Source organism: Gekko japonicus, unplaced genomic scaffold, assembly GCF_001447785.1.
Source record: "Gekko japonicus isolate JY-2015 unplaced genomic scaffold, Gekko_japonicus_V1.1 scaffold2144, whole genome shotgun sequence".
NCBI classification, from domain to species: Eukaryota; Metazoa; Chordata; class Lepidosauria; order Squamata; family Gekkonidae; genus Gekko; species Gekko japonicus.
In genome coordinates this window covers 157,370-179,218 of record NW_015166485.1, presented here as the reverse complement: position 1 = coordinate 179,218, position 21,849 = coordinate 157,370, and the positions used below count along the sequence as shown (strand labels likewise).

The 21,849-nt window shown below is 46.2% G+C and overlaps 1 protein-coding gene across 1 annotated transcript in view; it reads right to left on the bottom strand.

The window, feature by feature from the left end:
- Nucleotides 1–18,132, bottom strand: part of SRCAP (Snf2-related CREBBP activator protein) — a 38,364-nt gene extending 20,232 nt beyond the window's left edge. Inside the window, exons 1-14 of the mRNA XM_015412142.1 lie at nt 17,971–18,132; nt 12,564–12,637; nt 9,402–9,646; nt 8,734–8,976; nt 8,386–8,571; nt 7,841–7,981; nt 7,234–7,450; nt 6,664–6,947; nt 5,001–5,088; nt 4,802–4,891; nt 4,058–4,208; nt 3,802–3,952; nt 3,533–3,710; nt 3,108–3,244 (exon numbers count right to left, since the gene is read on the bottom strand). Of these exons, the coding sequence (XP_015267628.1) occupies nt 3,108–3,244; nt 3,533–3,710; nt 3,802–3,952; nt 4,058–4,208; nt 4,802–4,891; nt 5,001–5,088; nt 6,664–6,947; nt 7,234–7,450; nt 7,841–7,981; nt 8,386–8,571; nt 8,734–8,976; nt 9,402–9,458 (1,923 nt within the window). The 5' untranslated portion in view covers nt 9,459–9,646; nt 12,564–12,637; nt 17,971–18,132. The remainder of the gene's footprint in view (nt 1–3,107; nt 3,245–3,532; nt 3,711–3,801; nt 3,953–4,057; nt 4,209–4,801; nt 4,892–5,000; nt 5,089–6,663; nt 6,948–7,233; nt 7,451–7,840; nt 7,982–8,385; nt 8,572–8,733; nt 8,977–9,401; nt 9,647–12,563; nt 12,638–17,970) is intronic.
- Between the last annotated feature and the right edge of the window lie 3,717 nt (nt 18,133–21,849).

The following is a 21,849-nucleotide window of genomic DNA, read 5'->3' as shown; positions in this document are numbered from 1 at the left end:
CAGGGAGTTTGCAAAGCATCCCCTGCGCATGCGCAGGGGACGCTCTGTCACTTTTGGAGGGATTTAAGTATCCCCCCAATATTTTATCACGTTTTTAGATTTTTGTGCACACCTGGAGACCACCCCACGTGTGCACAAAACTCTCCCTCCCCTCCAGGTGCCCCCGATGTGCGGAAATAAGTATCCGCACACCAGAGGGCAACTTGGCTATTAGATATATAGATGGTAAGGTACAAGGACCTCTCACAGACAGCACTGAAAATTGCCAGTATCACAGAAAAAGTGTTCTGCAACCAGCAAGCTAAGAGCAATGGAGGGTTTTGTTGGGTTTGGGTTTTTGTTTTTTGCCACTTTGAACATATTTCTCTAAGCACTCCTTCTTCAGAGGCAGTATCGCTTTGAATACCAGATGCTGAGGACATACAACAGAGGAAGGCTGATGCCTACATGCCCTGCTTGGGGGGCTCACAGCAACTTATGGCGAGCCCGTAGGGAAACAGGATACCACTACCTACATCTTTGGAGCTGATCCAGTGAGGCTATAACGTTCTCCATTAATATGATTATAGAAGAATCAGATCACATCTTGATACTGACATTCTATAAATCACCTCTTATCATCTGTCCTTTATATTTCAGGGTACAATGAAAACTCCAGTAAAGGCAGAGGAAGTCCATGGAAGTCTGGCACAATTTTTGAAAGAATCAGTGAACAGATCTTATTTCATCTTGCAGAGGGCAGTTACCAGCAGCACAGTTTTATATTGAAACTCTTTATTATCAACACAGTAAGAATTCAGAGAAATCTTATACACCATCTGTTAATTCATATCCTAAACTTCTGATCTGATTCTCCTTTCACCAAATCTAAGACTGTACGGAACTCAAAAATAAGTCTTGTTTTCTGAAATGAGCATCACTAATTTCTCAGATGCTGACAAGCTCTTTGTTCACCTGCTTATACATAAATTTGCTTCATTTGCAACAAAGCATCCATTCTGAACATGTGGAGATGACAGATGTTTCCAGCTCATTTTCAAGCTTAATCTCATTCATTCCTTTGAAATAAACTTGTCACTTTCTATCAAAATCTTTTCTTTAATAATGTCACCATCCTACTGGGAGAACTCTATCACCTTATTCTCTAACTTACCTGTCTCTTCCAAGAGAAACTAAAGGAGAGACTCCAGCATGAATTCTATTGTTCTATTTATCACCGGGTGGCAATATTTCCAGTATATTTTACTTCTCAAAATGGCAGCAGCCCCTTATTCCTGATAATCCACAGAAGCATATCCAACAGAACTGATAACACTGCTTATTTTAGTCTGAGGCAGGGAGCAGCTTTATCTACAAGTCAACGATTGTGTAAGCCATCTCTGCAGCCCCAAATTTTAAAAAATCACAAAAATGCAACTGCCCTTGTTGGATCAATTTTTGCACAGACGATTTTTGCCACCCTAAGTGAAATATAACTTTTGGACATTTTAATACATTTGAATCTGTAATTTAAAAAAAAAATCAAACAAAAACAGGAACTTTTGAATATCATCCATTTTAATGGACTCTCTAGACTACTTAATGCCATAATGTACTTCAATATGGATGGTAGCAGCAGCCTAAATCTTTACAAGCAATAGTTCTCCTTGGTCTTCATTACAGATGTGAAAGCCTAGGAGGGGGGGGGAGGAATACACCCCCTCAGGCTTCCACCCCCACACTTTTCCACTGGAAAACTTTTAACTGGGGGAAAGATGTTTGTTTCTTTTTGGAACTAGTGAAATGCTTATTAAAATTTTATTTTAATTACCAAGATAATACAGGTAACAACTTATGTTACCATAAGTATCAAACATGTTAATAATAACCATTCCAAATATATTAAGAGAATCTCTCAACTATGCTTCTTAAGGCAAAGTTTTACTTGCTCAATTTTTATGCAAGACAATCTACAGCATCAGATAATATCTCTTAAGTATACCGTAGATACACACAAGTCACAACACATTTTCAAGGATATGTTTACTGTAAGAATAATTTAAATATGAATACTTTTGGCAACAATATGCCACAATGCATTTGAAGATCAGAGGTCAGTGTTTTCAAAAGTGCAAAGTTTAACTTAATAGCCAGTATGCTGAGAGTCCTGCCTGTTGTGTCTATATGAAACTGCTTCTGTCCTGCACTTTCTTTCTTTCCCACAAAATTTCTTTTCAAATTGCTACTTGTCTACCTCTCAGGTGGCAAAAATTATGATACCGCTGCTAAGGCAAAAACAGTGCAACAGTTTGCAGCCCTCTCTTAAGGACTAGACATATCTGCAATTTTGCTTCTATTGCAGAAAATAAAGGCATTTGTACTTTTAAATTCCATAAATATGCTGCTCAGTACAATTTCGTATACCAGCTAAGTTATAAATGATGCATTTTATGCTATAAAAGCAACAAAATAAATTTAGGTTTTGATTGGAAAGTAAGTACTGCATATATTTAAATTTCCTCCTCCCCCATATTTCCATTGGTTCTGGCTAATATTTGGATGGGAGACCTCTAAGGAATACCAGGGGCGTTACGTGGAGGAAAGCAATGACAAACTACCTTACCAGGTCGCTGTTAGTCAGCTGTGACTTGATGGCACTTTCCACCACCCCCAACTCCATTCTACCCCACCCACAAGGGCAGAAACAAAGGGCTAGCCATGTTCGTCTGTTGCAGCAAAAGAAAACAATCCAGTGCCACTGTAGAAACTAAACAACATTTATTTCAATGAGAGCTTTCATTAGTCACAGCTCACTTTCTCAGATATAGTTTGGATCAATTTCCTTTCCTCTTCTTTCTAAAATCTTATTTAATTTCCCAATTCAGTTTATCAATGACTAGACTAGCAACCCATTTAGATTTAGACTCAGAATTAGATGAACGCAGATAATGTGTGAGGAGCAAGTAACGATCCTGTAAAACGTACATGTTCCTCCCATGGAAAATTTGTGTCTCCTCTTTTCTCTCCCAAAGCTACGCACCCTCTGGTTAACTGGATGATTTAAGTCATTTATTTTGCAAGACACACCCCCTGCCTCAGTCCAACCACAAAGGCTCGAATCTCCTCACCTGCCGCTTCAGTTTGCGCTCCTTCTGTGCCCCATAATAAGTGAGGATCTTGAAACTGGGGCACCAGCGCTTGATCTCCATCTCCCAGTTCAGCATGACACTGGTAGGGACAATGATCAAGTGGGGTCCCCAGCTACCTACAAGAGGACAGAATCACAAACATAAAGAATACATGCCTCTACAGACCAAGGCTGCCTCTGTGCCTCACTCACATACTATTCAATGAACAAATTTAGCACTAAAGGATACTCAAGAACTTGCTCTCTGTAGCCCACTCACTCCCCAAACGCAGCCAGGCTGCCACAAAGCAAGTGCACAGAAGGGTCCAAACCTTAGCACTTCACATCGTATGTGTTTTAAAGTGTCATCAACTGTGTCATTTCTTCTACTGCCCTCCCTCTTCCCCCACAAAGTCCCTTACCCACCCTTTTCACAGGCCAGGTGTGCCAGCAGGGAGATGGTCTGGATTGTTTTGCCAAGCCCCATCTCATCAGCCAGAATACCGTTCAGTTTCTTCTCATACATAGTAACCAACCAGTCCAGGCCAATGTGCTGATATTCTCGTAGAATTCCTCGCAGCAGATAAGGGATGGGTGTCTTCACCTGCATGGTGGGAGAAAAGTAATAATGTTTGCTGGTTTTGCCTCCTCCCTTCAGTCTCAACCCACTTGCCCTGCTGGATTTCATTACTCACCTGCGTAGTAGCCAGAGTATAGCCTTTGGGCTGCAGGCTCTCTGCTGCTGCTGCAATGTCAGTGATTTCCTTCTTGGGCCCTGGAGCTGGAGCCGAGTCATTTTCTCCCTCGCCTTCACGATCTTCATCCTGTAACACCTGAGGACAGCATCTTTCAAGAAGAGATGAACATGACCTTGAGACAGAATCGCATTGTATTCTAAGATTAATTCAACCACTGTTAACAGAAGACTTCCCCCTTCTCCTCATACCCGACTGGCTACTGGTGTCCTCTTCTTCTGACTCCTCTTCATACTCCGAGGTGGTAGGCTCTGAAGCCTCAGATGAAGCATCTGACTCCTCCATTTCAAAGTCTGAGGCATAGGCACCAGCATATTTCTGCAGCAACTCTTCCATGGGCAGCTCACCTGCCACAGGTAAAGAAGATGTCACTTTATGCCAACATACTCTGATGAGTTTCTCCTTAGCACTGACAACATCCTATTTGTGTTCAAGCACTCCTCTGGTTCTGTCTCACAGGCATCACAGAGAGGCCTCAGTTGCAGATGGCAGCAGAGGAATTCTTCTTAAGCACTAGCTAAAAACCTGCCACCTGATTCTCTTAAAGTCCTTAATGAGCCCACCCTCCCCATAATTTCAAATAAATCCATTTTTAGATCGCTACAGTATTTTTTTCTTATGGTTTCATGTATAGATACAAATGGAAGGCCCAACTAAACTGACCAACAAGCAGGATTAATGTCAAACATTAAGGGCTCCAGAGCTACTGGAGAAGTTTTTTGGGGGGTATTCCAAGAGATATAGTACTAAGTTGGGGCAGGTGCTTACCCTGGCCCTACGTCCCTTTAAGAGCAGAAATTCTGGGAACGATGGTCCACAGACCTAGCAGACATTCGGAAACACAATTCAGTAATAGGACTAATTGTTTTCAGGGCCCACGGAGTGCAAGTCCAGACCCGAATTTGTCATCATCTCCCCACCCCACAATCTGCCTCCGAACCTTCTTTGGCCAGGTCATCAAGCTCTTTGCTGTGATCCACATCCCCTTCCAGCTTTTCTTCTGCATCTATTGTCTCTTCTTCATCTTCAGCTGTAGGAGGGAGGATTCTCTAGGTTACTACATGAGAGGATTCCAGTTCTCACCCAATCCCAATTCTCATCAAAGTCACTTGATTCCAGGCCCAACACAACGTGCTTACCTTCCTCTTCATTGGCAGTGAACTCCTCATCCTCCTCATCAGGCTTCCAAGGTTTTTTATGCCTTTGAGCAACAGGCTTTGGTTTTCCCTGTGAATATAAGGAAAGAGATGTAAGAAGACAGTCCATAACGGGAAGTCTCTGGCACTGCATGGGCAGACCACCCATTTGGCAGATCACTATTGGGCCTGGGTAAGGAAGAACCAGCTATGGATAGCAAGAGAACAGGGGCTACTATGGGCACCTGCTGACCAATAAATTCTGCAGATACCTGGGGAAGTTTGAAATTAATAGCTGAAATTAAATTAACATTTGAAGTAAAAGGCAACAACCTGAGAAGAAGAGGAGGTCTGAGCATCTCCCTTTCAGCACAACCTACTGTTAACCAACCAGAGGCTGACTCACTCATCCTCCTTTACTGGTTAGCTTCCAATCAGTGTGATTGGCTCCAGTAGGGGGTAGAGTTTTAGCCCAAGCTATTTACTTAGGGATCCTATGAGCAAGCCCAGCTCTGCAAGGTAGCAGGCCCGCTCCAGTGATAAAGTGTCTGGGAACAAGTGAATACACAGGCAAGTTTAGCAGACATGGCTAAGTTTGCAAATGACACTAAATCATTCAGGGCAGTGAGAACCAGGGAAGACTGTGAGGAGCTCCAGAGGGATCTGTCGAGGCTGGATGAGTGGTTGTCAACCTGGAATGTGGGCAAGTGCAAAGTCATGCACACTGAAGCCAAAAATCGTAACTATAAACACACATTGATGGGGTCTGAACTGGTGGAGACTGACCAGGAGGGAGATCTTGGGAGTTGTGGTAGATGACATTTTCAGTGAGTTAACTCAGTGTGCAATGGCAATAAAAAAGGCAAATGCTATGCTAAGGATAATTAGGAAGGGAATTGAAGACAAATCAGCCAGTACCATAATGCCCCCGTATAAATCAATGGTGCGGCCGATTTGGAATACTGTGTACAGTTCTGGTTATTGGGAAAAGTGCAGAAAAGGGCAACTAACATGATTAAGGGGATGGAGCACTTTCCCTATGAAGAAAGGTTAAAGAGGTTAAGGCTCTTGGAGAAATGATGACCAAGAGGTGACACAAGAGGTTTACAAAATTATGCATGGGATAGAGAAGGTAGAGAAAGAAGCACTTTTCTCCCTTTCTCACAATATAAGCTCATGGGTACGCAATGAAATTAATGAACAGTAGGTTTAGAACAGATAAAAGGAAGTACTTTTTCACCCAGAGTAATTAACATGTGGAATTCACTGCCGAAGGAAGTAGTGGCAGCTACAAGCACAGACAACTTCAAGAGGGGACTAGATAAACATATGGAACTGAGATCCATCAGTGGCTATTAGCCGCAAGGTATAGATGGAACACTATGTCTTGGGCAGTGATGCTCTGTGGTGCTTGGGGGGGGGGGCCAGTGGGAGGGCTTCTGGTGTTCTGGCCCTGCTGGTGGAACTCCTGATGGCACCTGGTTTTTGACCACTGTGTGACACAGTGTTGGACTGGATGGGCCACTGGCCTGATCCAACATGGCTTTTCTTATGTTCTTAAGTGCAATTTCTAAGATCAAGGGAACAGGATTTGCTAAGCAACAGAATCTAAATGCACTGCCCCAAGTTTTCGCAGCTAAGACTTGCCCTTAAACCAGCAACACACCTTTAGATTCTTGGAGATGCGTTTCTCTTCCTGCTCCTGTTCCTCTTCACTGTCCTCCTCTTCTTCCTCATTGTCAGAGCTGGAGGCACAAGGGGACGTGCTGAAGGAGTTCTCCAGGATCTGGGGAGGCAGCGATTGCAGTAGTTCCTCTAGAGGCAGTTCACCCTCTTGCTTCAACAGTTCAATCTCCCGTTGCTGAGCTTCTGAGTCATTCCCTTCCTGTTGCTCCTCCACCTCAATTGTCTCCTCATCATCTGACTCCTCGTGGGGTTGGAAGTCGCCATCTGCCAGAGAAGGAAGTGAGTGGTCAGATGCAACCACCCCTGAGGTGATAATTTCTGTGCAAAAGGGGTGGAGACTAGTTTTGCCCCAGATTTGGTGGCAAGCAGGTTGATAATAGGCATGGAAGTTTCCCACCTACAGTAAAATTCACATGTAACAGAAATGAAGCCTGGACAGTAGAAGACAGGCTATGGAATATGCTCCATACTCCTAGTCTTCAGGGAAATCCAAGCAGACCAAGGATTGACAAATTCAGAGTACAGAGCTAGGAACTCCTAGAGTGCTGACCTTCATCCTCAATAAGTTGACTGGGAGGTGGTGGACTAGAGGCAGTTGAGCCAGCATGGGAGCTGCTGGTCTTGCTGGTAACTGGAAGGGTCTCATTGAGGCTCTGGGTCAGCAGATCTGAGTACTTCTCTGTCTGGCCTACTATGAAGTCCAGCTGCAGGTCCAGAGCTTTTTTCCGCTTCTCCTCCAGACGTGACTGCTGTTTGAACTGAACAACCTAAGAAAAGGTAACAAGAGTTCATTTAAAGACCAAAGGCGGTTACAGAGCTTGTTCTTAGAATGCTGGCTAAACTTACTCAAAGCCCACTGCAGATTCTCCAAGTCTAACAAAATTGCTCACATGCAATTATCCTTTCCACTGCAAACATGAGAACCAGAAACTTGCTGAAACCTCCTACGCCAATAAAACCCCAACACTTTTTATATACAACACTGGTGAAAAGCCTTCGAACATACAGTCTACCCTCCCATACACAAGTGCCTTCTTTTTCTTCATTAGACAGGTTAGACTACAGCACACAGAATGACAACTGAAGGGCTGATTCCTGTACTCTGCAGATAGACAAACCACACGAGTACAGTATCTTAAATTTTGTAAGACAGGTACCTTCTCTACATTGCTCCAGAACTGCTTGACCTCTTTGGCGATCGAGGAGGCAATGCGGCGCAACTTGGCCTGTTCCTCTCGTTTGGCGCGTTCCTCTTTCTGCTTCTGCTCTTCATGATGTCTAATCACCATACGCACAACCTTCACACAAAGAAGAGAGGGAAGAAGAGAGAGTGATGCACAGGTGACCACGACACAACATAGATAACCCACTGGTACCACTAGAGTCCTTCTGACTAGATCTAGATTGTAAGGGAAAACCTTCTCTAGCTCATGAAAGGATGGAAACTTTTAGGGATCACGTTACACCGTTTTCTACATTAACAGAAACCAATTTAGATGCAACAAATTGGCATCATTATGAAATGTTAAAATGACTAAGAGGATCAGCAGGGCAAGCTTTTAAGTCTAGCAGAAGCTACAAGGCAGTCCTATGCAACAGCATTTGCCTCTAGAAAGTCTAATATATGAATAAAAACTGGCTGAAGGAGACGGGAAAAAACATGGAGATTGGTGGACAGTTCCAGCAAAAAGATGATACTCACCTTTCTTGCAACTCCCCTCTTCCAGCGGCGCTCTTGGGCGAAGTCAGCAGACAGCCACTGCATCTCCTCACAGAGATAATCCCAGTGCACTTTGGGACGGGCGGGCTCAGGCACCTTGGACAGCCTCTTCATGGACCAGAAACCCTCCTTCTTCATTTCGGCAATGCGGTTCTCAATCTCTGCCTCCTGAAATACAGCGCCAAAGTTAATGAGCGCAAACGTTTCCTCTCTTTGCACTGCAGTGCAAAAGGATGCAATGCACAAGCCATTAGCTTGGATCCTGGGCATTAATGCCTAAACTAAGATGGAAGAGAGGATCCGGTACGTTCTGGACCATGCGCCACTTACGTGCTTGGCCTGCTCAGCGATCTCAGCATGCGTCTTGTCCCACATGCTTGCTGGGTCAGCAGAGGTGTACATCCCAGGTGATACCAGGGTTCTGTTCTGCGTTTTAGAACCATCAAAGCCCAGGTGACTGTCCAGAGAGGAGTCGTGGGTAAGATGTGTTGGCGAGATGCTGCCACTTGAGGCAGGTGAGCCTGAAGAGGCTGGTGATACTGGGTTGCTGCCCGTCATTCTGTCTGATGCAATCTGTAGTGCCAGTGGAAGAACAGAAAAGAGCAGGGGATTAATACAGCAACTTTAAATTCCAGAGGAATGTAACTGCTCTAAGGGCATACTGGGGGGGGGGGGTTAATCTGAGAATAGCATCCCTTAACCCTTCTCCTTGCAGCAATGGACTCCCATATATCATATAAAAGCATTCAAAAATCCATTTTAAAGGCCCACATCAAACTACTGGTCCCCACAAATCTGTAATCTAAACCGTAGGGCCTTAAGAGCATAAGAGAAGCCAATGTTGGATCAGGCCAATGGCCCATCCAGTCCAACACTGTCACACAGTGGCCAAAAATACCAGGGGCCATCAGGAGGTCCATCAGTGGGGCCAGGACACTAGAAGCCCTCCCACTGTTGCCCCCCAAGAACAAGGGGCCTTGCACAGGGATCACCCTCACCTCCAACTCTACCTGTGTGTGCAGCGCATGGTGCTGTTGGGTAGGACTGTTCTGCATTTTAATTCTCTCTTGCTCTTTGCCTCTCGTCCCAATAGCTTCGTTTGTGGTTGTAGTGCTTGTGTCCTTCTCCAGTGCATGCTGGGAACCGGCCTCATTCTGGTCAGCCAGCCACTGGGACGAGCAGTCCAGCTCCTGGGTTCCCTGGCAGCCCAGCCTGCGCTCGGGACTGCCCGTCTCAGAATTAGCTGAAGGAATTCAGAAAGCAATGTCAATCACACAGCGACCAAAGCCAGGCTGAAGAGATCTTAAATAGAGACTCTACCTCCCAAAAACAGGCTAAAAGAAGATTTTTCAGAGGAAGATAAATTACTCAACGACGTAACAAATAATTACCAAACCTGTGCCACTAGATATGCATTCCTCAAGAACAACGGCATCAGTTGTGCCCTAGTGGTTTATCATACCTCCTCCCCAGTTTCACATAAAAGGGGATGGGAGCAAAAAACAAAAATGAATTAGCTTTGTACTCTTTACCCAGCAATTAACCTTTTCCTGGCACAAAGACTTCAATACTTAAAAAAAAAAATTATCTTATGCAAAGTTGTGTAAAAAGAAAAAAGAAAAACCAAACACCTATCTGAAGGGATTTCTATGAAGAATAGACTGTGCAAAACTGTTTGCACAATGAGTTCTTACTATTCCTGCAAACTAAATTGGCCTTGCAAGTTTGTTTTGTTTAACGACACTTAAATGCCCTCAAGCCATTCTCGATCCCCCATAACGATACATGGTTAGCAAGAATGCACAGCTAAATAGTAGTTTCTAAGCTCTCTATGGCAAGCAAACTTTCTGCAAACTGAGTTGAGTCACCTTGAAAGGGTTAGCATATGGGATGCTACTAACCCCAATAACTTTTGTGTTGGATTCATGCTTCTGCATGTTATGTTCTGGAGTACTTTTAAAATCAAAGTAACTTCTTAATTGGGCCAGTTATACTCCAATAGCTAATAGAGTAAGTTTTTAATGCAGAAGGGGGGTTAAAGCACATAAATCACAGCATGAAAAACTATCTATAAGCAAGCAGAACAGACTGGAATTACAGCCCCTTTTACTCTACAGCCTGCAAATTATGAGTGTCAAAATACTGTGCTTGTCTGAATACAGTTCCTAGCACGAGCCAAAAATGTAAGATTAACTGTTGTAGATCAGTAATTAAATACTTAATTACTAACAAGCCAGAGTCAAGTGCTGCCCATTTTAGCTTCCACTGACTGTTTACCTACAACATCATCTCAGTCTTCAGTTTTGTTAAATACAATAACTATCAAGTTGTTACTCTGCTCTTGGCCTTTGAAGGGATCTATGTGTTCTGTTTAGTGTTAGAGTCATCTGATCAACTACCCATCTTCCTTTTTTCAACTGGTGGCTATTTTTCTTCTTCCCTGAAAGCCAGAAGGTAGAAATTGATGCCAGCTCTGCCCACCACCACCACATCTAGTCAAACTTGCAGGACAGTTTACAGAAGATGCAGTGAACAGGCCTTATGATCCTTTCAGGTTATTTTAATTTTGTGCCTCAGCAAGAAGGAAGCAAGTGGTTAAGTCTTTTTATTAATTAAACCCGTACTACTGAAATCAACCTTTTATGTGGCTTTGAAATTTTATTATATGCAGTCAATCTTGGCTAATCCATGATTGCAACAAATAAAGATAAAGATCAAGGCTTGAAACATTAACAGCACCTATTTGAGATTGAAGGTTTTTAAAAAATATCTGCTCTGGTGAATAATTTTGAAGAACTGAAAGCTTGTATATAGCTTGGCTGCTGTAGTTAGTCCTCATAAAAAGAACAGCATGACTTTTGTTTCTGGATTTTCTTTTAACGAACACACATTCAACATTTGTTCCTTATATGAACTGGTGTAAGCAATAAAAGTAGATACTACCACATCTACTGTGTTGATTAAATACATTATCTTTAAATCAGCAAAGCTCAGTCTAGGAAATGCAAGGTTTTTCCAAACAGAGTGGCCAACAATCAGCAGCAGACATCTACAGAAGTCCACTGTGAGCCATTTCAGGAGTGAAAATGAATGGGAGGGATCAGGGCATCATGGGAAAGCAACAGAGACCATATTCAGAGGTTTCATAGTCTGTAAGATGAGTCCCCAACCTTTTGAGCCTGTGAACACCTTTGGAATTCTGATACAGGGCTGTAGGCACAACCACAAAATGGCTGCCACAAGAGGCAGAGTCACCCACAAAATCTCAGGGAGTGAGATCCTGCACAGCTCTAATAATAATACTTTAACATTTCAAGCAGAAGCTCTGTTTAGAAGGATGCCTTTTAAAGTATATTCTTACATACATACAACTTATCTTTGGTCATACAGTCCATATCCTTGTGCTGTGGTGAAAGCTGCTACCAAAGCAACTTTTTAAAAATCCGCACAGCCAATTAGATCTCCGACAGCCAATCCCAATCCCTGTTGGGCAAAAGCCCCACCTGGCCATGCCCACTTTCTAAAAATACCTGGAAGGCACCAAAAAAGGTTTGGGTGGGTACCACGGCATCCAGAGGCACCCCACTGAGGACCCCTGCTATAAGAAATTCCCTAGCAAAACAGAGCAGAAAGGTTGAGACCCAGTGCCTTAAATTAACATAATCAGGAAACTCTGCCCCACATTAGCTTGTATGCGTCTCTAGTACTTTCCCTTTTCAAATGCCACCACCAAGAAGGCGATAAACAGGTTTTCTGTTGTCATCCCAAAATGGAACACAATCTTCACCTTCCTTTATAAAGCTTGCACTTGAAACCCCAACAGTTAGAATATGGCATATCCTAACTCCACAGTCCTATGCACAATAGAAAAGAAACGAAAGTACAGTAAATGTGGACAAGGGCAAACAAGGACATTTATTAGAAAGAGTATAATGGCAAAGGCTTTCCAATTTTTCCCCCCTACACTAACCATGGATTTCTGTCAGTTAGGACACTTGTACATGTATTCCTGGCTATGGTATACCACACCTCAGCAATCATAAAAAAGGGTTACATGTGGCTGTCAGATCTTATCACATTATGAATTCAGACCCATCAATGACCACCGAAATTATGGGCCGAAAAACCACCATGGGAATGAACTAAACCTCCATCTGTACCTTTGTGAGCTGAGAACTCCTCTTCCTTGTCAGGCTCCACTTCCAGGGTTTCGCTTTCCTGGGGAAGACTACTCCTGTAAACAAGGTGAAAGCAATTCCAGGACTGCCAACAACTTTTCTATGATAGCTCTACAAGCATCCATTCCTTTGGCTCTCCACCCCCACCCCTGGTCCTCAACATCTCTAACCAAAAAGCTGGCCAGAACTGTCTCTCCATGATTGTAACGCAGACAGCATGGGGAAAGCCTGGCTGCGGGTTGCAGTGAAGAGTTTTATTGTAAGCACCAGCTACCAAATCCATGCCTATGAGAAGAGGCAAGAACCTGTTTGGGGTGCTGGATAGCAGAACCAATAGAATAAATCCCTCAGTCCCTTTTCCCCTTGAGGATGCTGGGGTGTCTCTGCATGACATATTTTCTGTTCAATAACACTGATACCAGGAATCCATAACCCCCCAAATACTCTGTGTCTGTTCCCTGGCCTGCCTTACCTTTATGGCGCACTCACTTTGGCTCCGGAAGTGTCGATATTCTGTCCATTACCCTGATCTAATTGTCTGGTGTACAGTTTCCTTTGCCTGCTTGATTCTACAAACCCACTCAGTCCTGCAACCGAACTCTATCGCTGTCCTTTTCCATTAGCTTTATTTTATTTTGTGCTTCCCTATTCTCAACTTGGGGTTGTTTGTTCCTATTTTCTTACACAACTGTGGCTCTTAACGTAATATCATTCAACCCACTGTACCTTCCTCCCATTCCTAATCTAGCTACCTAGAAATTCTACATCTCTGTTCTGATCTTGCCAACCCTATACCCCGTGCCAGCACATCACTCAGCACCTTTCCTTCCACTGCCAATGCTGGTACATTTTCCTTCTTCACATGCTGCCCCAGCTTCAGTCCCTTCCTCCCGATCTGTCCCAGAATGACACTATCCCGAACTCTTTCCAAACTCTCAGACATCTTTATCCCCTTCACCTGCAAACCATTTGGGCCTTCACCCCACATTGCCAGCCTCATTGCTTTGTATTTTTTTATTGCTATGCCCATCACTCCATCACGCCAATCTTTCAATTCTTGCTTCCCTCTTAAGAGACCAGGACTCTGCCTCTCTGCTGACAACTCAGGACTCCCTTCTGTTGCTGAGCCATGACCTGCTACAGAGAGCGGGGATGGTGTCCGTTCTGGTCCCAGCACCTCCTTTATCCAATGCACTTCTGCTGATCTGCTTGAAAGCCCCAACACCCTGCTTCTTGTGACAAAACTTGGGGGTTCAGGTGTGTGTCCTGCAGACTTGGTTGTACCTCGACCTATAACCACCAAGTCATACTGTTCGTTTACTTTTGCCCGCAATGGCCCTAAAGAAAGCCCATGACCTTGCCCTAGCCTTGCAGTCCATCCAGATCTGGGCCTTGGCACTTCATAACCTTGGGTCAGCAGCCCACCAAGTGGTGGTAATTGCTCTTCTTCTAGATGCTGCTGGCCTGCTAAGAAACGAGTATCTTTTCCTAGCATATCCAACGTCATAATTTCCTGTTCCTGCTTTAGTGCATCTCCTTGTTTCTGATCTGACATCCCTCCTGTCTCCTCGAACAAAGGCACTTGCCGACTCTCCTTTGCCCAGAACTGCCTCTCCTCTGAGAAACATGACATTCCTTCTCTTCCAATTCTGTGGCCAATGAGGACTACATCTCTATCCAGCTTTGCTCTGACCCCAACATGCACCTGTTCAGCTGATCTTGTCCCCCTCTCTTCTACAGCCCCCTTTTCCAGCTGCTTATGATCCTGTTTTGTCAATCTGTTCTGCCCAGTTTGAGCCTGTGCAGTTAAGCTGGTTATAATTAATCCCGGAGCCCTGTGTTCCAGCACCCCATGAATGACTCCTGCTGACCGTGTCATCCCACAATGTGCTATCCCTCCTGGCCCTTGCCGCAGTCCTGCCAACCCCCGAATTCTTTTCCCTTGACTTCTGTGATGTTGGTCTAGTCTGCCAGGGTCAGTGACTGGTGACAAACGAGATGACATCGCTGAGGCCGATCTAGCCACTTCTTCAGGTACCATCAAGCTTGGTGATTCTACTTTCCCTTGATCCAAATCTTGATCCAAACCCATATCTGCTGCAGCCCAGCCTACTTTACCCAACACAGCTGCTTCTTCTATACTTGGTTCAGCCATCTTCTCAACTCTTTCCTGAGACAATCCAAATACTCCCTCCTCAGTTTCCACCCCAGTCCTCTCCTGTTCTGCCATCTTCTTTTCCAATTCTGGGCCCAACACTGATGCTTTTTCCTGAGCCAATACCATTATTTTCACAGCATCCCTTGGATACTCATGCAGTGCCTTCTCACCCACACCTGCAACCTCCAGTCTCTCCTTCTCCGATCCCACCCCTTCCTCAGCCTTGTCCAGATCTGCAGCAGGTGCCACCTTTCCACCTTCAGTTTCCTTCCAGCGTCCTAGCTTTTCAGCTTCTCCCCACTCTGATCCTGTAAAATCTCCCACCTTCTCCTCATCAAAAACCAATTTCTTCTCAATTGCTCTGGTCCCTACAATGTCATACTGCCCAGGTATTTCCTGCAGACACACACCTGATGTCTTTTGCATTTCTACGACCACTCTTGCCTCCCCATGACTTACTGTTGATTCTGTCTCTCTTTCTCTGCTCACCCACCCTGCCTCTTCTCTAATCACAGCCTGATCCGCTGCTGGTGCCATCTCCTCCTTTCCAGCCACCTCTGCAGATTTTTCCAGGCTTGCCACTAACAAATCCTCAGGCATTGTAGGTACCACTTCTCCCTTTGTGCTCACCAGCTCTGCCTCTTTCTGATCCACTCCTAGCAATTCCTCAGTCTTCCTATAATCTACTGCTGGTACTATATTATCCTTTCCAGGCATCTCCTTGGCCTCTCTTTGACTGGGCCCCAACAAGTCCTCAGTTTTCCCCATATCCATTGTCGCAGCATCCCCCACGTCCACTAATGATAATAGATCTTCCTTCCCAGTCACTCCCTCAGCTTCCTCCCAGCCCACACCTGCTCTTACATCTCCTTCCCCACTCACCCCCTCTGTGTTTTCTGCTCCTGGTACTTCCCCAGCTTCCCCCTTGTCCAAGGCTGGTATTACATCCTTCTCTACAGTCACCGCCTCATCCTCTCCCTGATTTCCCCCCAAGTTCTCAGTCACTGCTAATGCCACGTCTCTCTCTGCAATCGCCTCCTTGGCGGCTTGCTGAGGGGTTCCTGGTACTTCCTCAGCCCCCACTTCATCCACTGCTGGTGCCACATCCTCTTTGAATTTCTCCTCCTCAACTTCTCCATCAGTTCCCTCAAACAATGTCTCAATTCTTTCTGCCTCTCCCTGATCAACTTCTGGCATCTTGTTTGCAATTGCCTGATCCAGTGCATCCTCTTCTCCCTTTTCACTTGTTTTCTCAGCCCCCTCCTGATCTGGTCCCAACACCCCAGCTTTCCCTTGGTCCACAGTTGATATCCCAAGGTCTTCTCCAGCCAACACCTTAATTTCCTCCTGAACTGGTCCCACCAATTTCTTGGTATCCCTCTGCCCCTCTGCCAGTGTGACATCTTCAACTACAATCACACCCTCTGCCTCTTTCTGATCTGTTCCTGGCATCACCTCAGCTTCCGCTGGGTCTACAGCAGGCTCTGCATTGTCCTCCCACCCTGTTACTTTTTGGGTGTCCCTCTCACTTAAGGCTACCAAATCTTCAACGTCTCCCTGAGCTGATTCAACTTTTTCTGCACTCCCTCCCTCTGGCTTCCTCTGATCTGGTCCTGGCTCCTCCTCAACTTTCTCCATTGCAGGTACGACATCCACCCTGCCTGTCATCTCCTCAACCTCTCTCTCATCAAGTCCCATGAACGTCTCATGCTGATCACCTTCTGTGCTCCTTTCTTCTACACCATCCATTTTCAGTAACTTTTCTGCTTCATCATGATCTAGCCTTGACAATTCCTCGCCCTCCTTTTTACTAATTTCTAGTGTTATTATTTCACCCCCTTCAGTCACTCCCTTTTCTTCCGTTGGCACAGACTTCTTGGTTTCCACCTGATCCAACACTGATGAAATACCATCACTTTGATCTGGACTCAAAATGGCAAGCTTCCCATCCCGTCCTACTCCCTCCATCATCTCTGATTTACTTTCCTCTTCAACATCCTTGAGATCTCCATGAGCCAGTCTCCCCAGCTCTTCTGCTTTCCCCTGACTAGATTCTCCCACTCCCCAAACCAGACCCGATACCATCACTCCTTGGGTCACTTCCTCAACCACCCTCTGAGCAACTTCTGCCAAGCTTTGATATATACTCTGGCTTGCCCCCACCAAGTCCTGTGGTTCCTCGGGATGAAACACTGGCATCTCCTCCTCCATGACTTCACTGCTTGATCTTTCCATCAGGGTGTCTTGATTCATTTCTCCCTCATCTACACTGTCACCGTCTTGGGGACCTACCTGCTGTTCTTTAGACTCCATGACTACAGAACTTTGTTTTGACTTCTGACCTCGTTATTCCAAACTTTCTATACCGTGCAACAGCCTTAAAATCCCCTCCCGGTCCCTTTGTATTTGTCCCAAATCATTCCCACCCTTTACGCCCTTGGAAACCCCAGCAACTTTCCCACCCTAATGCTTTGTAACCTCGCCAGCCACCTTTCCAAGTTGCCGTGCTTTTTCTGCAGTTCTTGTTCCTTTTGTCCTCTCTCCTCCTATGCAGATCGCCTTTGGCTCATAACCCCCCGCTCTTCGCGTACCCTGTGTCCCTAACCAACGACCCTTCTGATCCCCACTGCTCCCCAGCATAAATTCGATGCCTTTTGGTTTCCCCCTTCCCCGCAGCCCCTTTGTCACCCTTCCCCTCCCTTCCCCCCCGCCCTGTTTCCCCCAACTCCTCTTCCCCCCCCATGCGCCCTTCCCTTCCCTCCCTCGCCCCTTCCCCTCACGCTTTCCCGGCTCGCCCCTCCCCCATCCGGGAAGGCAGCGGGCGGTTGGTCGGCCGGTTTCGTGGCGCGCGCGAGGAAAGCGCGGGCGGGGGTGTGAGAGGGAGACGGATTGCCCGCGCGCAGGCCAGCATTGGCCGGCCGTTGCATGGACCAAGCGCGCGCGCGTCCTCACACTGGCTCGTTACAAACTGCCCCGCCCCACCACTCTCCGCTCGTGCGCCCTCTACAGGCAGGGGGGAGCAGCAGAAAACAGGTGGGGTACAGAGAAGTGAAACGCGGAGCGGGGGGGCGCGCGCCCGCACGACCGCCGCTCCTGTCTCCGAGGCGCACGCGCGGCTTTTCTACTCGGTTTTCTCACTTTTCCTTCCCAGGTCGAAGCGGAGTATCGCACCCGTCCAGCTAAGTGGGTGTGAGCGAAGAGAGCAAAGGCCCAGCCGGTCCGCCATCTTACCTGGGTGGGAGGGGGGAGGAGTGAGGGGAGGCGCCTCCTGCCCCGCCTCCTCCTGCCGCCGCCTCAGCCCCAGCGCCGCCGCCTCGGCCGGATAGAATCCACCGCCATCCGTGGCCCCCAGGCCGCCCCTGTTCGGCCTCTCCCCTTGCGTGGTCTCTGCCGGTGCTACTCAGGACCTCGCCGACCCCTCCCACCCGGATGCTGATCCCTAACCAGGCCCCGCCGAGGCAGACCCGACCCGCCGCAGCAAAATGGCGGCCGCCACCACCAAGCGCCAGGGCCCACCCCCTCCCTCCTCCCACAGCTCCCTCCGCCCGCTGGCCTCGGCATACAAATATCGCGAGAGCTAAAGCAACGGGACGGGGGAGGGAGAGAAACGCCAAGGAGGCTTCTTACACGGCAGTCATGTGGAGTAATGGGGGATGGAGTCCGAAGGAGAGACTTTGTCCCGGGGACTGCGGGACGCCGAGGGCTTGTTCTAATAACAAAAACAGGAGTCGAGTTCCTTCATACCCGGCGTGGAGTTCTAGATAATGCTGGGAAGTCTGGGCCTTCCCTTTCTCTAGCCTGAGAAACGTCCCCGCCGAATGGAAGGAGACGTTCAATTTGCAGAGATATTTTTCGATTGTTCGGCCAGTCACGACCAATGCTCCCGGCTCTAAGCTATGGAGTCTTGTGAGCAGGAATTCTGCTTTGTGAGCTACTGGCATTAAAGATGTGAGCGAGCGATTTGGCTGCTGCATAAATTAGTTTGCTCTGGAGCCCTCCTTCCCGAGCGGCGACAGAAATGTGTGAGCTGGAGGCTAAAAAACTGTGAGCTGGCTCGCACTAACAGCTTAGAGGGAACACTGGTCACGACCGTTCGACTTCCTGTTGTCTGCATTTATAAATGACATTTGCAGTCCTCAAAAGTTTTCGATCAACGGAGTATTATTGTAGATTCGTGACGTGTTCGGTTAGATGACTTTCATGATGAAGAAGCGTTATTTGCAAAGTTTCGGGCTAAGGTTAACGTTTGTGCATGCTTTGATTTTTTAAAAAAAAACGGTCCTAATTTCAATACGAAAAATGTAAGGGAAGATTACGTGTAAAGGAAATCACATTGGGCCTGTTGAAGAGGATAATATAAAAGTAATATGGAGAAACTGTGCAGTGCAGTGCAAACCTTTGCAGTTGCTCCAGTCTAAGCCCATTGATTTCTGTGGGTTTAGCGTGGAATACCTGCATAACAGTTGCACCGTTAGGCTTCTTACTGGCTACCCTCATTCAAATGAAAGGGTTTTCCAGGACTACAATAGCAGCTGCAACCACTGGATGGTCAGAAGTACCGATAAGCCAGTGTATGGTTCCATTCCCCCCTTTAGGTTTGACCAACAGTTGCCATGAGCTTTTTTTGCAAAGCACAGAGCAAACTTTGTCCTAATCTTAGAGTCCAGAGGGGTGGGAACTGTTGACTGAGGGGAGAGAAGTATGACAGAGTAGAAGCCCACCCCCTTCTCCAGGTTTGCTGTCCTTCCAGGGGCCAGGCCACGCTTCCAACCGAAGTACAGATAATAGTAGCCTTGACAGATCAAGGGCCAGACACTGAAAAAGGTAGCTTTGTGTCTTCTGCTTAGTTGCCATGCGATTATTTTGCAAAGCAAGGAGTATTTCAGTTGCTTAAAATATTTATTAGCTGCCTTTCTTCCTACGTAGCTCAAGGCGGATTACAGTAATAATCAGTACATAAACAACATAAAGCCAAAAATTTTAAATCACAATTTAGGATTGCTTTAATTAAATGCATTCCGAAATCAAACACTGTTTGGCTCCTGTGGCAGCCATTTTGGGATGACACTCACTTTCATAATTCCAGAGATACCCAATCACTAAAAACCTCTGCACTAGCAGTTGATTTGGTCAGGCAGGCAAGGGGAAAAAGCAATGAATTCAGCAGCCAGGGGAATCTAAATGCTCAATCAGAAGTTACCACAGTTAAGATACCTTGCCTCCTGTGTGTGCCATTTTTCTTATCTAATACAGAAGCTGAAAACTGGGCCAACATCAGGTTCAGAGGTGGCCAGGTCCTGAGCGAACACTTGTACGAATTAACTAATCCGTCAGGTGTAAACACAAAGAGTACAAAATAAAAAACGAGGCCTCTGGCCTTGGAATTATGGGGCCACAAGCCAAGAAAGAGTCGTACATATAATTGATGACAGTGGAGGAGGGGGATGCCCCTAAATACCACCTGAACTCTCTGGGAAGATAGAAATCCATTCACTTTTGTATTCTACGTATTCATGCATTTCATGATCTTAAAGTTGTTAAATAAATGGTGCCTTATCCAGGGTCAGGCCATGGGTCATCTAGGATAGCAGCAGCAACTTCAGTGGGCCGCTTCTTAGGATGGCCATTCACTAGGCCTGGCAACAACAGGGTCTCCAGGCAGAAAAATCTTTCCAGGTCCAAGGATTGTGCCTGCAGCACCTGGGCCTGCGAACACAAGTCTGCCCAGCTGCTCACTGGCACTAGACCTCCCCCCCCCCGCCCCCGAACAATCAGTAAAAATACATTTTAAGTTGGATCTTTCAGAGGATTTTGTATTGGCTGAATGGTATTCAGCCATTTTGTTATGGTTGAATGGTACACCACCCACTTTTGCATGCAGAACACCATAGATTCAATCACCAACGTCTGCAGTTAAAAGGATCAGATAATAGGTGATGTGAAATTCCTCCCCTTGGGACTGTGGAGACTGGCTACTCTTGCCAGACAGAGTAGCCAGTAATGCCCAGATTAGCAGTCTGACTCAGCAGAAGACAACTTTTTGATGTGTGTGGAGTCAATTGTGAATGTACTTCTATTTTTATTACAGAAAATGGAGGGCTTCCATTAAGTATTGATTTATTCAAATAATTAGGGACTTATGGGTCTGTTGGTTGTTTTGCAGGCAATGTCAGTCTTGATGCTCTGGTCCCTCTTGTGGCCATGGGAGGGTGGCCTGTGGCTATGACGAGAAGGAATTGTACACTTGGTCATTTCTAGTAACTCAGGTTCTGGTTTGGATCCTGGCTCAGAGACTCATACAATCAGGCCATTTTCTTTAAAAGTAGCTCCCCATTTAGGAACTTAAGATGGTCTTTCCCCCCCTGCCAGCCTTGACCTTGCAACGTCAAGGTCCACTCCCCTTTCCTGGCCAGGGCATCCAGTTCTTCCTAAACAGCAGCAAGCAGTGCAGGGAGTTCCCCTCCATCCAGGCTGGCTCATTCCTCTTGCTTCCTGCAGGTTGGACAGAGCACACAGCAACCAAGATGGCTGCCCAGGAGCTCTTTCATAGGCTAGAAGCCTTCCATTTCACTGAGTGACAGCTGCAGGTTTGGGAGCAGGTTTTCCAGAAGACTCAGCATCCAAGTTGCAGGCAGTGTAACAGGCCTGTTCTCCACCTTAGAGAATAGCAAATTCACTATGCCACAGCAAAGGAATAAATGTGAAAAGGAGACCTCGCTATACTGGTTAATCCAGTCCAGTTCTCTAAAAGTAAGGCGTGGGGCGGCAGGATATAAATCTAGGTTTTCGACAGCGCATTTTCTTAGAACATGTTGAACTGTTTTCTCTAAGTCATATCAGTTAACTCTGCATTCACAAGTAACTACTGAAGAGACCTGGCCTTCCACAGGTGCATGGGGTAAGGGAAAGGGTGTGCCATGACGGCTAGTAGCTACCTCTGGGCCTGTCCTCCACGTCTATGCCTGTGGAGCAGCTTGTGGCCATTAATTCCACAGACTAATATACAGGGAACATAGACTGACCAGAAAACATACATTGTTTCAACATTAGGGACAACTGTGCTCAAAACCCCACTTTACCACAAAGCTCACGGGGTGACCTCTGGCCAAC